Below are 15,000 nucleotides of genomic sequence, written 5' to 3'. Positions count from 1 at the left end.
ACTACAAATGATTGGTCAGCGGCCTTTGCTCTCGATTCAAGCCAGCTGCTGGTCCACCCGTCTACCAATAGCACGCTCAGCGTGCAAAATCAGCGCAAGCTGATTGCATGGCCCATTATATGGGTACTCTATCAAAAGAAATGCTTTTCTGAGTACGTTACCGAGGTGTGTTTCTCCTCAGAGACAGTAAAACGTCTTTCCTTTTAATGGGCTGTATTCGGTAGTCAGAGTGAGTTCCCTCCACTCTCTCTGGGTCTAGCTCTTGTTTTTAGATTTCTTATATAGGGAAGATATCGTTGACTTCACCTATTCTCATTAATGTTCCAACCAGAGCCTCATTGGCTGTCGAAACAAAGGGTCTTTTGTTCCTGCGGTTGGCACATTTGATAAACAAAAGCAATGTTCGTAAACAGATATCTTCCCTATACCGAGTTTCCGTCTGTGTCATTCGGCACTGATCACTGCTAGATCAGCTTTGCGTCGTATGATTAGCGCTGAGAATGCCATAGTTGGCCAACATCCAGTTGTTCATCGTTTATTGAAGGGTGCCTTTGGGAATAAGCAACTCTCATTTAGATATAATGGTATTTGGAATGTGCAGCAAGGGCTGCAATTTGGGAGACTCGCACTGGTCGTAAAGGAACTCGCGTTAGTACTAGGCATGTTATTAGCGTTAGAGACAATAACAATATAAGCTACAGTCACCTGGAAAAGTCTCAAGATGAGTCTGTGTTTGTTTCTTGGTAGTCATATCAGCAATGCTAACACTGTTAGGAACGTTAGGAGCTACAACTTAACTTTGTTCATTGGTTGTTTAGAAGTATTTGGTAGTCTAGAAGTAAGTTGTAGAATAAAATGGATATATTAGGACATTGTAATTTTGGAGTTTGGTTGGTGTTTTGAGCTCCTAGTGTTCTCACACGCTTTGCAGGATTCATGTCAGTACCGGGGGTTATGGTTTATGAGATAGAATTGGAAAGTTAAACGAGACTACCTGTAAGTTGAAGTTTGACTCGAATTCTATCTCATAAAGAGTAGTAACTGAAGGCATCTGACATGCCCACCTCAGATGCCTTCGGGGGGGGGGGGGGGGGGGCTTACTATTAAACTCTAATTACCACATAAAAGATCAACTCGGGCACGGGATACAAAACTACTATTAAACTCTAATTACCACATAAAAGATCAACACGGGCACGGGATACAAAGTAGGTCAAAAAAAGAGGAAGTTTTCAGTTAAACAGGTTAATTATAATGACCACAAGAAGAAAAAGAAAAGCGTTTCCTTATTTGACAAGCATCGTGTTTATCTTCGTGGTCTGCAATGCATGACGTGTGCGTGACATGCGCGAAAAAATGCGTAGCAGCAGTGGGCGCGAACGTCCTTAATAGGTCTATACCACGAAATTAAGAAAGAGATTCAGGGACTGGGGAACTGGTAACCAAAGCAAGCAGAAGTCGGTGCAAACACCCGAGTGTGCTTAAAGAAAGATAACGCTTTAAAAGACGCAAAAAAAGAAACATCGCTATTGTTACATCGTTGGCACATCTGTATCACAGAAGTAATGCAGTAATTAAATATTCAACTGAACTAAATGAGGAGTGCGTTTGGAGCATAGGCCACCGAAAATACACTGCGTATTCGTAGTCGGTTTACATGACCCAACTTTGTGTAGTTGGCATAAGCTCGACCTCAACATCATCTTGACTGAAATGTTGGCTCAAACAGAATTAATCCATCCTTTCCTTGAACTTCTATCTCTGCTTTCTTCCGATAGTGCCGGTGTTTCATACTGTTATCACAACGGCATGTATTCATGTTGCCTTTCCCCCTTATTATTATTATTATTATTATTATTATTATTATTATTATTATGACTATTATTATTATTATTATTATTATTATTAATTTTAATTATTTATATTTTTTATTATAAATAATTATTAATTTTACACGACTCTCTTTCATTCCATTAACGTAGTAATCTCTCTCTATATATTTTTTTACTTTGACTTATAGCATCTGCAAGCGATGAGGAGATTCGAGATCTTTACAATGAGCTGGAAATTATGACAAACGTCGGTTATCATCCAAACCTTGTAAACTTGCTTGGAGCTTGCAAAAAAGATGGTTTGTACTTCAAAAGAATATTTTCGTGATCTTCGTTTTTAAGTTATTGTCATTGTTTATGTAACTGACATTTTTTTAAAAGGTACATTATCTATCGCTGATGATGCACGATGAAATTTTGGCCTGTGCAGCTGGAGAGATGGTTAGAAAATTCTCTTCCAGGGATGATCCAAAGTCTTCAATATAAATTCACCTCTGATGAAGACAGGATTGTCGAAACGTCGAGAATTGTGACTTTTTTGATAAGCTAGATTCAAATTTCTTCAAACCAAAGTGGCTCAAGCTATGTCTAAACGAAAAAACAATTGAGATGGTGAAAAAGCAAAGTACTCGTGTTGTCGTTGTTGTTGTTGCTGTTTGTTGTTGTTTTTGTTATGCGGACCCTAAGTTATCGTATGGTTGTATCTTCCTTGTTTATCGATCAACAAACTGGCAAACACTATATCTCCGAGAGGCAATCCTGATTTGAAGGAACTACTCAACGGAGTCTTCCACTTTGTTAATCCGTAGGAAACCTACTTGTTGTGCTGGAGATCGCTGAAAATGGGAGCTTGTTAGACTTTTTGAAGAAATCACGGAATGGAAATGAAAACTACCAAGCTGACGGCATTTCGAGTGGAGGCCTGGCTGAAAATATGAAACTAAGGATTGCTACTGACGTTGCGAAAGGCATGGCTTGCTTAGCAAGCCACCGGGTACGTGTTTATTGACGGAAACGTATCCCACAATACCTTAACATCGCTATTGTATCCCAGTATTACTTGCAACCTTGGAAGCATTTAAGTATCCCGCGTTCGACCCAACTTGCTTTCGTTGTGCCTACTCCAGCTTTTTAATCTTAGTAACAATAACATCAGCAACCAAACTTTTTGTTGTGCCTTTATTCTCTTTTAAGAATAATTTTTGCAGCAAAATACGTTCATATTATATCATATCATATCATATCATATATCTTAATTTACCCTCGGATTTTAGAGTAGCATGATGTAGCTAGTATCTCCGAGCATTTACCCTACCAATCATGATACACCACAGAAGACAAATCACAACTCCGGGAACTCCATGCTCTACTCCTTGCGTGGGTTCTTTTACGTCGCACTTGATTATAAACATTGAAGCGTTGCATGGTCGAAAAGCTTCATTTTCACCTTACGTGAGTATTTTTTTTTTCACTTTCCAGTGCATTCACCGTGATCTTGCGGCCCGAAACGTGTTACTTGGTGAAAACTACGTCGCAAAGGTGGCAGATTATGGGATGGCACGTGACGTATATGAGAGCTTGATGTATAAAAAGGAAACCCAGGTATTTTAAAATGCCTTTTCGCGATTGCAGCAAAAGAGGAATTAGGTCGTAAAATAATTAAATGCAAGCAAGCCATCAGACCCGAGTTGATAAATTGAGGCTCTTTGCTAAACTAGGTGAATGCAATGACAGAAATTTGTCATATTCTAAAACAATGTTTAGCTTTACGGCTGAATTATACCCTGCATGAAAACATCACCTCTTGCATTCTAACTCATTTTTAAAAGAACGTCGTTGAATACAAACAAAGGTAGCAGTATATTGCTATGCAGCAGTTACTCTCTACGTGAAAAATTAGTGGCAGGTCATAATGACACGTGTTTTTATGGAAGCGTCTTTGTGCGGCCTTCAAATCTAGACCAGTATCGTGAATAATGAACACGGAAATGGCTTTTGTTCCTAAATGAAGTATCATTGCATAACGTGTAAAACCTCGTCGTATTACCTTTCGATTGGTTGAGGAAAAAGCGCCAAAAGAAACAGATGGAGAATTGACTTCCGTTACTCTTGTAAACATAAAGGAGAAGAGAAAAGATGAGCGTGAAGTCGTTTCCTGAATCAGGCGTTTGCTTTTTCGAAGACTTACCACAGCTTTTTAAGTTTATTTTTCTGTCTATCAAACACGACTACTTCTATAACTGTTATGTATCACTAAGTTTAAATTTTAAGAGCTTCCTACTAGAAGACTCCATTGGAATCATACATGTCATTACCAAATTATCTTGCTGTTCTATAACTGTTACATTTGTTCTGATGATTATAGCCCCTCTGGGAGGGGGAAAGTGCTATGGGTGCGTCCGCCTCTTGGGTCCAACTATTATGGCCGTTGGCTCAAATGAGAATCTGAACCAAACGTAGCTAGCGTAGTAGATTGAAATGGAATCACAACCAAGTGGTCCATCGATGAACAGTCAACAATAATCAACAGTTGTGAACTGTCACTGATATTTGAACAGTTGACGTAAAGTATTCTTTATATAGGAACAGGCGTAGCTCACTTGGTTACTGCGCGGCTTTCGGAGCAAGAGGTCCCTACTTCGATCCTCCGTAACTTCAACGTGTGTTTCGACTTTCGTCTGATCCCTGTAGTTCATATACCTTGAAATTCCCGTAAAGCACTGACAGTGGGAAGGGGGTTGAAGGGCGCACCGTCAGCTTCCATTGATACCACCTCGTAGCTGAGGGAACCACCGACGTTGAATAAAGTGACTTCACCTTTTTTTTATAATGTAAACTTAGGCCCGTTTCAAACGTCGAACTTTACATCTGCCGAATATAATGCAAATGAGAAAAAAATCTACTGTTTTCGCTCATTTGCATTAGTTCGACGTTTGAAGCGGGCCTTAAGGTACTGTAACAGGTGAAATTTACATATCTGTGTATAGATAGCAGAGTAACAATAACTCTCAAAAAAGAAACGGTCGTTTTCAATTTACAAAACATGTTTCGACATACTCATGTCATCTTCAGTTGCAAATGAGCTTTTCAACGGTTTATCCTTCATTTCACACTTCATATTTACATTGTACGCAAGTTCTGACATGTAATTTTGTAACATACCTTAACATAAATTCAAATGTACAACCGTTGAAAAGCTCATTTGCAACTGAAGATGACATGAGTATGTCGAAACATGTTTTGTAAATTGAAAACGATCGTTTCTTTTTTGAGAGTTATTGTTACTCTGCTATCTTTACGTCCGTTTGGAAATATTATCCACGACATAGCAGGAAAATATGGTAAGAAAGTCAGCATCTCTGACCTTCGGAAGTTTGAGAAGACTTCTATCAAAGTAAACAAAGCTGAGTTGGATTTGAATTTTCTCAAAAACTGTTTATCCTTCAATGTGTTTCCGAAATTTATCTGTTTTCAATGTTCTTTTGTCTTTTATTTTATTGCTATGTGCGCTATTTTTGTTTTCTGCGCATTTCACACTACATATTTAAATTGTACGCAAGTTCTGACATGTAATTTTGCAACATACCTTAACATAAATTCAAATGTACAACCGATGAAAAGCTCATTTGCAACTGAAGATGACATGAGTATGTCGAAACATGTTTTGTAAATTGAAAACGATCGTTTCTTTTTTGAGAGTTATTGTTACTCTGCTATCTTTACGTCCGTTTGGAAATATTATCCACGACATAGCAGGAAAATATGGTAAGAAAGTCAGCATCTCTGACCTTCGGAAGTTTGAGAAGACTTCTATCAAAGTAAGCAAAGCTGAGTTGGATTTGAATTTTCTCAAAAACTGTTTATCCTTCAATGTGTTTCCGAAATTTATCTGTTTTCAACTTAATTACGTTGTTCTTTTGTCTTTTATTTTATTGCTATGTGCGCTATTTTTGTTTTCTGCGCATTTCACACTTCATATTTAAATTGTACGCAAGTTCTGACATGTAATTTTGCAACATACCTTAACATAAATTCAAATGTACAACCGTTGAAAAGCTCATTTGCAACTGAAGATGACATGAGTGTGTCGAAACATGTTTTGTAAATTGAAAACGATCGTTTCTTTTTTGAGAGATATCTGTGTATCTTTTTTGTTTTTTTTTTTTCAGGGACTACTTCCAGTTAAATGGATGGCTATTGAATCATTGGAAACTTTCGTGTTTACAGTGCAATCAGACATGTAAGCTACTAGAAAAAGAACTGCGCTTGTTTCATATAAATTTCAAAACTATATCACAGTACAGCATATTTTAAAGTATGCAAGTCATATAAAAACACCAAATAAACAATTGAACTAAACTAAGCTTGATAGTTAACGGCCACCAAAAAAATAAATGCCGAAATTGAGCGAGATTCGAAACGATGGTTTTGGTGTTTGGTCCAATGCTTTAGCAAGATTTAATATCAACTACAGCAAAAAAATTCATCGTATAAGAAAGTACTACGTTTCCATCGTAAGCTTGAAGTGACTTCGAATTCTATTTAATTCTTTGAAACTTTGCTTTCGTTTTCTTATGCATGGTTTAATTTTTTGTTATGTAGTTGGTCCTATGGAGTTCTTTTATGGGAAATAGAGTCTGGAGGTATGTCATTTCTTGGTAAAAGTCCTTTTTGCTCAAATTTTTTGGGTTTGTTTGTTTGCTAGTTTGTAGTAAATAAAATCACCCTCTCTGCTTTGCCGTATTGACCGAGCATAATTCGGGATTCAGTTATGGTAGAATGATACCCTAACGATTAACCAATTAGAGCGCTTGTTATATCGGCAACGATCGCTAGCCATAAAAAAAACGTTGCTGGGTACTGACACTTTCTTACTGTAATTCTCTTAACCAGGACTCAAACCATATGCAGGCTTGACGACGACGGAAATGATGGCCAAGCTGAAGAATGGGTACCGGCTTGAGAAGCCCTGTGGATGTTCAGATGCTATGTGAGATCATGACTAGTATACCTACCATCTAACAATCTCGTTCCCAGGGCCTCCGGTTACACAATTTCGGGTTAAAACTACAAAATGGCCCGAAATTGCCTCACATCCACATTGGATATACATTGTAATGCAAATGAGAAAATAACTAACCGTGAAAAGGGCTATTGGTCTATAATCCAAAACCGGAACCAGAGTTTTCTGGTTCCGGTTGACTAACTGCGCTTGCGTGAAGGGAGGCGGTTAGAAATCAACAAAAACATCTGGAGTTCACCTTGCCATGGAAGCGCGTACTTTTAGCATCTCCTAATACACTCGAAACGTTTAAACTGCGGAGAATCAAAAATAACGAGAGACATTCTTTTTTTTTCAATTAAAACAGATTTCAGTATCTGGTGTCACCCACGTGACAACTCGGAAATGCAAAATGCTGTATTTATTTCTAAATCATCCTCGGCCTCGTATAGAAAAAACAACCAGAAGAAATCACGACCTTTGAGTTTAGAAATTTGAAAATGGCAGGAAATGGAATTGTTTTTCAACAGCCGATCAAATATGGCCTTTTTTGGAATTGACCAGAGAGTCTTTTTCCGGACAGCTGGTCAAGGGAACGATAACTCTGGGAACGAGTTTGACGGTTTACAAGTTATTGCGGATGCTGCGATCACGAAACTAATTCCCGTTTTTCTTCATATTTCGAGAGAGTTTCACGTGATCTTAAGCCTTAGTTTGTTTCAAGCAGAATATTGGTTAGTTTTAGTTGATTGCCACACGCTGCACTCCTTTGAAAAAGTTCGTTATAGTTCCAGATGAAGCAATTTAAAAGAAATCATTGAATATGTCGACAAACCTGAGAGGATGATGCACAGAGGAATTGCGAATAGTTGTATGACAGGAACTACTTTCAGGATTCGTTAAGGACCTTGATACTTCTGAACGATTTTCAAGTTATTCAACATCGCTTAAATAGCGGAAAACCAACAGAAGCAATATTTTTTAAGAAAAGTCTTCATTCAGCTATTTGGCCATCTGTTGTACTAGATTAGTCCACGAATTTTCCCTGAAAGGCGAAAAATATCCACTTTTCTTAAAGCTATTAGTCCATGTACATACTATAGAACAATGAAACATTCTTGACATGGCAACAGTCAATCGTTGATTATGAAGTGCGTCATTGGGGGGGAGTTTTGAGGTTGGAATTACTAGACGAGCCAAGATGCCATGAAGACGATGCATTTATGTACGTCTGTCGAAAGTATTAATATATGAGGCTTGTGGAATGTGCCTAAAAATGGAAAGTTTGGAGTAAAGAGGTGATGACGTAACAAAAACTAACTTGTTCAAACACTGGAATGTTTTTAATTGTCTGAGAGATCATAACGAAGAAAATGTCCCTTGCCAAAAATTCTCTAACGCCGAACGCAATTACAGTCCTAAATTCGTCAATTCAAATCAAAGCGAAAGTGATGAAATTGTAGAGCCAATGTTATTAGAGCCGTACTTAGTGTTGTCCCAGCATCATTTGTTCATCACATGCAACATTGCTAACATTGCTATTATTTTCTTTATGTAGGTACCAAGTTATGAGGGACTGTTGGAACCCAAATCCCAAACTCCGACCATCCTTTGAAAAACTAGTAAAACGACTGGAAGCTATGAGCGTTTTGTGCGAAAACACATCTGGGGATTGATTTGGACCATAGACTTTAGTCGCTTGTACTTTTTGTTTCCCCAATACAAATCATGTCATAATACAAGCAGGAATACATGGACATCACTCTTTTTAATGAACAAAAACAAAGGACCAAATCTTCTGAGTATCGTCATGTGATCTGAATTGGGAAAACAAAATGTACAAGCTAATATGGTCTATTGTAGCTATACAGGAGCCATTGTTTGAATAGCCTGTATGTGTGTGGTACGGGGGTGAGGGGTGGGGATAGAATGGGTGTAGAGACAATGGAGTGAAGGAAGTCGTGTGTCCGTGAAGGGATGGGTGGGGTAAGTGTTGTAACATACGACCGTTCTACTTTTCTTTTCTTTTTTTTCGTTTGTATGAAAGACATTTGCTTTAAACATGCGCCATTTAGCGCAAGCAGAGTACATGACCACAGCTACTATCAGTCTACTAGGGATTACCAGAAGTCCATAACCATAAGCCTCGATCTCTAGTGTATCGTAGTCCATGAGCTCATGGAATTTTCTTTGTACCTTAAAATACACGCAGGTACGCCAAGTGATGGCCAACAGGGATGGGTTTAAGGACCATACAACGTCTTTGATTGTTCGGCAACCGTGTACAATCTCGTAGTAGCCGTTCTATAAATAAGACACCGTTATGACGGCATCATAATGAGATTTTATAGCAAGGCATTGCTTATATAATGGTTTGCAGACTAAGGGCCGATTTATACGGTACGATTTTTGTCGCATCCGACAACGGCTTACGACAGGCCCACGACATGATTTACTATTGTTGTGTAGGTCAGAAAAAATGTCGTAGCATTTAAAACATGTTTTAAAATGCTGCGACAATTGTAAGTCATGTCGTAGGCCTGTCGTGAGCTTGCCGCATGCGACAAAAATCGTACCGTGTTAAATCAGCCCTAAGGCGGCAGGCTTGAAGTATATCTTATTTCCAGCCAATCAGAATTCAGGTCGTTCCGGACGACATCGTTCTTAAGCGCGTTTTTCCGTGCGCTCGCCCCTTTTCGATCGCTCAACATCGCGCTGTTCACATCGCTTGTTTGAACCAATTTTCAGCATTTCCCACTGCCGCTCCTTTCGCCTGCCTGCGACTTATTTTGTTTCTCTTTCTTGTCTTAGTGGGTGGTGGTTTTCCCCCCACCTTTGCCGAAGAGATATTAGTTTTATATATATATTGGCAGATCTTGAAAGTTAAGTTCGTCACCTTTGGTGGCCAAATTTTCTCCAACCTAATTCGCCTCTGTGTCTACCTACTAAGCAAACGGGTGCGCCGCCACGCAGTGCTCTTGGTCACGCAAAGTTGTCAGCGTCCTTCTTATCGTAAAATGCCTTGATATAAAAGCTTTTTTTAAAAAATTTATCTAGGACTATAGCAGCAAAACAAGTAAATTATTCCCTAAAAGAGGAAAAAAATCGTGCATACTGCACTTGTTTGAATAGATGTTCTTTTGCCGTACTTTGACGACAACATACGTGAGCAAATTTGTTAAGGTACTTCTGTGATATTCCTGTAATAACCGTATCAATGTATTAATTAATTTTGATATTGCACACTGTTTATTGTACAAAGTAAGCTATTACCTAGTAGTTTCCTGGTTCTGTTGATATTGTTGTTTTGATTTTTATTTGCAGGTAGTAGGTTAACTAGAGGTGTTTTAGCCTAAGTTGTTCGGATGCCGGATAGCATTATCCGGTGGATAAGTTACTATCCAAAAGTTTAAATTCATTCAAAGATTTCAGTGTCATTTGCTCAAGTGACCAACAATATCAAAACTTTAAGCATTCTAAGTAAAAGCGAGTGCGAAACCCTTGACCAACTCTAAACATGGAGTATGTCTTATATTCTTGATTAAGTGTTTGTTACACCTCCCGACTCAAAATAGAGCAATACACGGATTTTTACACGGTCAGTGTAAAACGCAGAATGTACACTGCAGACTGCAGACCGGGGGTAAAATGCAGACTGAGGTTATAATTTAACTGCTGAAAAAGCTTAAACCCATTAAAATTGCTAACAGTTAAGCCTAAATATTGTTTTAGGCCTAATTAGGCCTAAGGTTAGCATTTCTAAGGGGTTTGGGTTTTTCAACTGTTACGTTATAACCTCAGTATGCATTTTACCCCTGGTCTGCAGTCTGCGTTTTACACGGAATTTGCAGCTCTTTCAAAGGTGCACCACCTGATCACATGCGAGTCGAAAGTTCAATTCGTTGTTTCCCCAGGGATTTAGTGAGTTTTGTTAGCCCTAGGGAGTTAGCGAGTTTTGACCCATGACACGTGACACGTTTTCCTCAAATCGGTAAACGTATTTGAGTTTGGAGGTATAACAGAGTTACTTATCCCCTGGATAAAGTTATTTGGCCTTGAAACAACTGGGGCCAGGTCTATATACTGTCCGTATCGTAAACGAGTGGCAAAGTTCTTTGCTTTAAACCACCGAAAACTCCGAAGTTCGTTTTTGCAAACTATTTATTAAAGACCTTCCATAAAGGATGGAGCCATTAGTGTCAACCATTTATTAAGTTACTTAAGAACTCACTTTCAAGGCATGTCTAAGAGCCAAGTCTTTCGTGACATTTTTCATTAATGCTCGTCGGAAATAGGTTTTGGAATACTGTTCTTTTAGAATGCTGGCATTGCAAAGCAGTTAATGACGAGTAATTAACAGGTGACTATCACCATGCCTTTCGCTTGTTTCATCGACTCTTGTATCAAAGGACAGCTATAGTTTGCTTACTTTTAAGGCACATTAAAAGAAAAGTTAAAACATCCCAACTACGCTTTTTTGAAGTTCAATAGAGATTTTCTTATAGTGAGCCTTTGCATGTGCACCCCGAAAGGATGGCACATAGAGGAATGGCCATTCTAGTGTGCTTTGTGTGACAAAGTTTATTTTGAAAGAAAAGAAAGGCTGTAACAGAATAAGATCGGACAGCCATTAAAGAGAGCCTCAAAGGACTACAATACTGGACGCATTTACTTGGAACATGTAACGAATGGTCTAGAATCATCGTGTTACAAGATTGCAGCTTATCCCGTTTACCCTCCACCCCCCTTCCCCCATTTCAATGTTTCCTCCCCCTCCCCATCTCTCAATTCAATGTTGTGTGAGAATGCTTCGGGCAACTGATACTAGTTGTGAAATCAACATTGAAGGAGGGGGAAACGGCAATTTGTTCTCCAGCAGATGTGACGAGAATTGTATGTCCGTTTCAGCACAGTACTTATACCTACCACAACAGCTTCTTATCTCGTTTCTAGATTCCCGAATGTAATCGTCATAAACTTGAGACCTCTGTTTCTAATAAACTACAAAAGATTAAAGTGAAAGGATATGTTCTTGAAGCTTTGTTGTTTTAATTGGTTGTGATCGTGAAATGAAAACGGGGTGCACGCAAGCATGGGCACAAGGACAAGCATAAGGATCGAATTTTTTCCTTTTAATTGTGCTTGTGCTTAATAATATGCATATGCTTGCGCCTCTAGTGAAAACCAGGCTTAAGTGTTCGTGCCATAGATAAGCTAATACCTGAACTAAGAACTAAGAAACGAACAGTTTCAATGGTGAATTACCGTCCCAATTCCTCAACAACTGAAAAAAAAAAATCAAGAAAAATCACGTTCTTGGCTCCTGTAATTGTAAAAACCCTTCAATCTGATTGGCGCCCAACTGGCTGTTTATCGACTTCTGTCGTCAAAAATGGTGGCGTTTTGTAAAAAAAGCTGATTCGATTCGAAGAAGGCGTCGATCCCAGTGGGTAGGCAAGCTGTGTACCCTCTAAAACTAAAAAAAAGTCATAAAATGGCAACTGAATGGTGCCTGACTAAGGATTACATTAAACAATTATTACGAACTATCTTTCGCTGGAGGTTGCTCGCTTGAGTATGCGATTTTCCAGACATTTGACCACGTGGTCTTTTTAGTTTTATCCATGTACATCTTCCCGGCAAACTGAAAAATAGATATCGAAAAACTGAAATGGCTGCTAGGTAACTTCTGAAGAAGTTTAGGCCGATATATATTTCTCCCCGGCAGAAAATCAAATGAGTAAACCGCAGCGGTGCAAACTTAAGTTGACTATGTAAGTAAATATTGCGATTGTATTCCTCGGATTATTGAAGTGCGCACGTTCGACAGTCCCTTTGGAAGCTAAGGAGAAGGGTAGCGAAAGAAACAATCTTGTAGGACCGAAGTTTGAGGATACGAGCATGTACTGGTACTTTTCGAGATGGTTTCAGTAAGTGCTGTGTACTATAAACAGCATGTGGCTACTATAGTAAAATACTAAACCCAAAAAGATTAAAGAAAATAAAAGGAATCGAATATTGTCACAGGAGCGTCACAAAAGCTATCAAAATCTGAATTTTGTTGAAATCGTCTGAAAGGCTATTACTGCGGTAATGAAGGAAGAACCACTGCACATCGGAGACGAGTTTGGATGTATACGTAGACAAAGTTTTGTTTTAAGATGTAAAGCAGTGGCCCACCGCAGAAATGTCCCTTGCCAAAAATCAATGTGCTGACTCTATACAAACTATTTCGCATGTGACGTATCAATGCACGTATGGCGTGCTCAAGATGGCCCTGAAAAAGCAGACGAAAGAAAAATGGAAACCCTATGAACAGGATACCCCAGATTGGAAATTACGTTTTCCTAAAGTCGAACGCAATAAAATTTAATACGCAGAAAATGTTCTGAAATTGTCATATTTTCACGCTTTCAGGCAGTTTTTTCGAAAACCCTTTCGTTTTCAGTTACTCAAGTTATCTTAAATAAACTGCACCAACGTAACTAGAGTGCGAAATTGATATAAACTACTCATGAATATTGGGAAATGAGTCTTCGTTTTGTAGATTTTCATTTGTAAACTAATCAGCACAATTTTGACCATAAATGTTGAGAATGTCCCTAAATCTCGCTTTCACAGTTTTTGATTCTCCTTAATTCTTTCTCAGCTATACTTATCTTTTACAAGTTTTTATTCACGCAATTTATTTTAAATACTTTTATCCCCCTTCTCGTTGGAACATCCTTCTAAACGGTGCACGAAGTGGAACGTCTTAGATCAAAATTGACAAAAGCTTGCTAGGGGGTTAATTGTTGCTCTGCAATTTTCTAGATGGCTTGGTTGATTGACAAACGACAAAGAAGGATTTTAGCATTTTTGCAATATCAAAGTTTATTCACTTTTCACATTTCCTATCGAAATCATGAGTTGACAGTAGCAGTTTTAAATTAGAAATACCCGTATTCTAGTACTTCTTCGAGTCACTGATTATAAGAGCGATGAAAGCTCTTCAGTTGCCCACGAGAATACTTCCACTGACCGTTTTTACAATATTAATTGTCTGCTGCAACGATGTTTTATCCTGCTCCTGCGATGTCGGTAAGTGCTCCATGAATAAGGGCAATTTCACCGCCATTTATTAACAGTACTGCTGTGTTCTGCTAATTGAAAATCCTAGAAACGTCACTTGAGAGCTGCCAGCAAACATCGAGGCTTCATCCGCTATCACAAGAGCCTGATTAAACAGGTCTTGTGCGGTTATGTCGACGACTTATAAGTACAGGATTTCATCAATTACTCGTCGGATGAAACATTCATTCGTATTTGCCTAGGTTCTTTAAAATTCCAACAATATCATCAGTGATAACTGGCATCGAAACAGTTAACTGAAATTTCAAGTTTCATGAACTTTGGAGGTTTGAAGTGTGCTATAAAGTTTATTAGTGAAATCATGTGGAAATTGCTATATTTAAATTTATCGTTAAACAAATAACAAACAAACATTCCGGACACTTCATTTGAATTTGTCGGTTGTCTTGTCAACAGCATCCATACCATTTTTGCTACAGTTGATGAGTTTTCAAGTAAATTAAGAAAATGTGAAATGTAGCCGTGTACTTAGCATTACTTTTGGCTGATGCAGCTGATGTACCGTGGCGTAAAGATGTTCTTGAATCGTGTAATTATCCGTGTGGGGTTAATTGTTCAGTCGTAAGCCGAAGAAGTTCATAATAATGCAAGCGGGTTTAGTTTTTTTTTTTTTTTCCTACTCTTACCGATTGCGTTTTTATTTATTTTATCTCATTTTCATTTGATTAGATTCTATTCCTCTTTTATTCTTGAAGGAGAAACAGCACTGGCAAATTGTGATCACGCATTGCCAGTGGCCATAGTTGCCATGGCATTTAACGGTTGAGGGCTCACATATCCGAAGGGCTCAATATCTCGACCCTTGGAGAGAAAGTACATAAATACGCAAAAAAAGCCGAGAAGTAAAAATCCACTGTCGGTTTCTTTCGAATTTGCTTTCTTTAGCATCTTTACATGAACTTGGAATTGAAAACGGACACATTCCGGACCAAGCGATGAAGGCATCTTCCAGCCTCGACAGCAGTCATGGACCAGGTCGAGCCAGACTGAACCAAGGTCCAACTGGATCACAAGGCACCGCCTGGTGCGCTAGGA

The 15,000-nt window shown here is 38.6% G+C and overlaps 2 protein-coding genes across 3 annotated transcripts in view; both read left to right on the top strand.

Annotated features, from left to right (window-relative positions):
• The window catches only part of LOC138058293 (angiopoietin-1 receptor-like), a 25,591-nt gene extending 13,829 nt beyond the window's left edge, over nucleotides 1–11,762 (top strand). The window contains exons 8-14 of the mRNA XM_068904222.1: nucleotides 2,021–2,131; nucleotides 2,642–2,826; nucleotides 3,312–3,434; nucleotides 6,002–6,072; nucleotides 6,435–6,475; nucleotides 6,726–6,822; nucleotides 8,393–11,762. Of these exons, the coding sequence (XP_068760323.1) occupies nucleotides 2,021–2,131; nucleotides 2,642–2,826; nucleotides 3,312–3,434; nucleotides 6,002–6,072; nucleotides 6,435–6,475; nucleotides 6,726–6,822; nucleotides 8,393–8,510 (746 nt within the window). The 3' untranslated portion in view covers nucleotides 8,511–11,762. The remainder of the gene's footprint in view (nucleotides 1–2,020; nucleotides 2,132–2,641; nucleotides 2,827–3,311; nucleotides 3,435–6,001; nucleotides 6,073–6,434; nucleotides 6,476–6,725; nucleotides 6,823–8,392) is intronic.
• A 1,922-nt stretch (nucleotides 11,763–13,684) lies between these two features.
• LOC138058299 (uncharacterized) overlaps nucleotides 13,685–15,000 on the top strand; it is an 11,673-nt gene continuing 10,357 nt past the window's right edge. For both annotated transcript variants that reach the window (XM_068904231.1, XM_068904230.1), the window contains exons 1-2: nucleotides 13,685–13,914; nucleotides 14,851–15,000. The exon at nucleotides 14,851–15,000 is cut by the window's right edge and continues 36 nt beyond it. In XM_068904231.1, the coding sequence (XP_068760332.1) occupies nucleotides 13,815–13,914; nucleotides 14,851–15,000 (250 nt within the window). In that variant the 5' untranslated portion in view covers nucleotides 13,685–13,814. The remainder of the gene's footprint in view (nucleotides 13,915–14,850) is intronic.

Source organism: Montipora capricornis, chromosome 7 (genome assembly GCF_036669925.1).
Source record: "Montipora capricornis isolate CH-2021 chromosome 7, ASM3666992v2, whole genome shotgun sequence".
NCBI lineage: Eukaryota > Metazoa > Cnidaria > Anthozoa > Scleractinia > Acroporidae > Montipora > Montipora capricornis.
The sequence above is the reverse complement of the archived record's forward strand: the minus strand, read 5'-3'. Positions and strand labels throughout refer to the sequence as shown.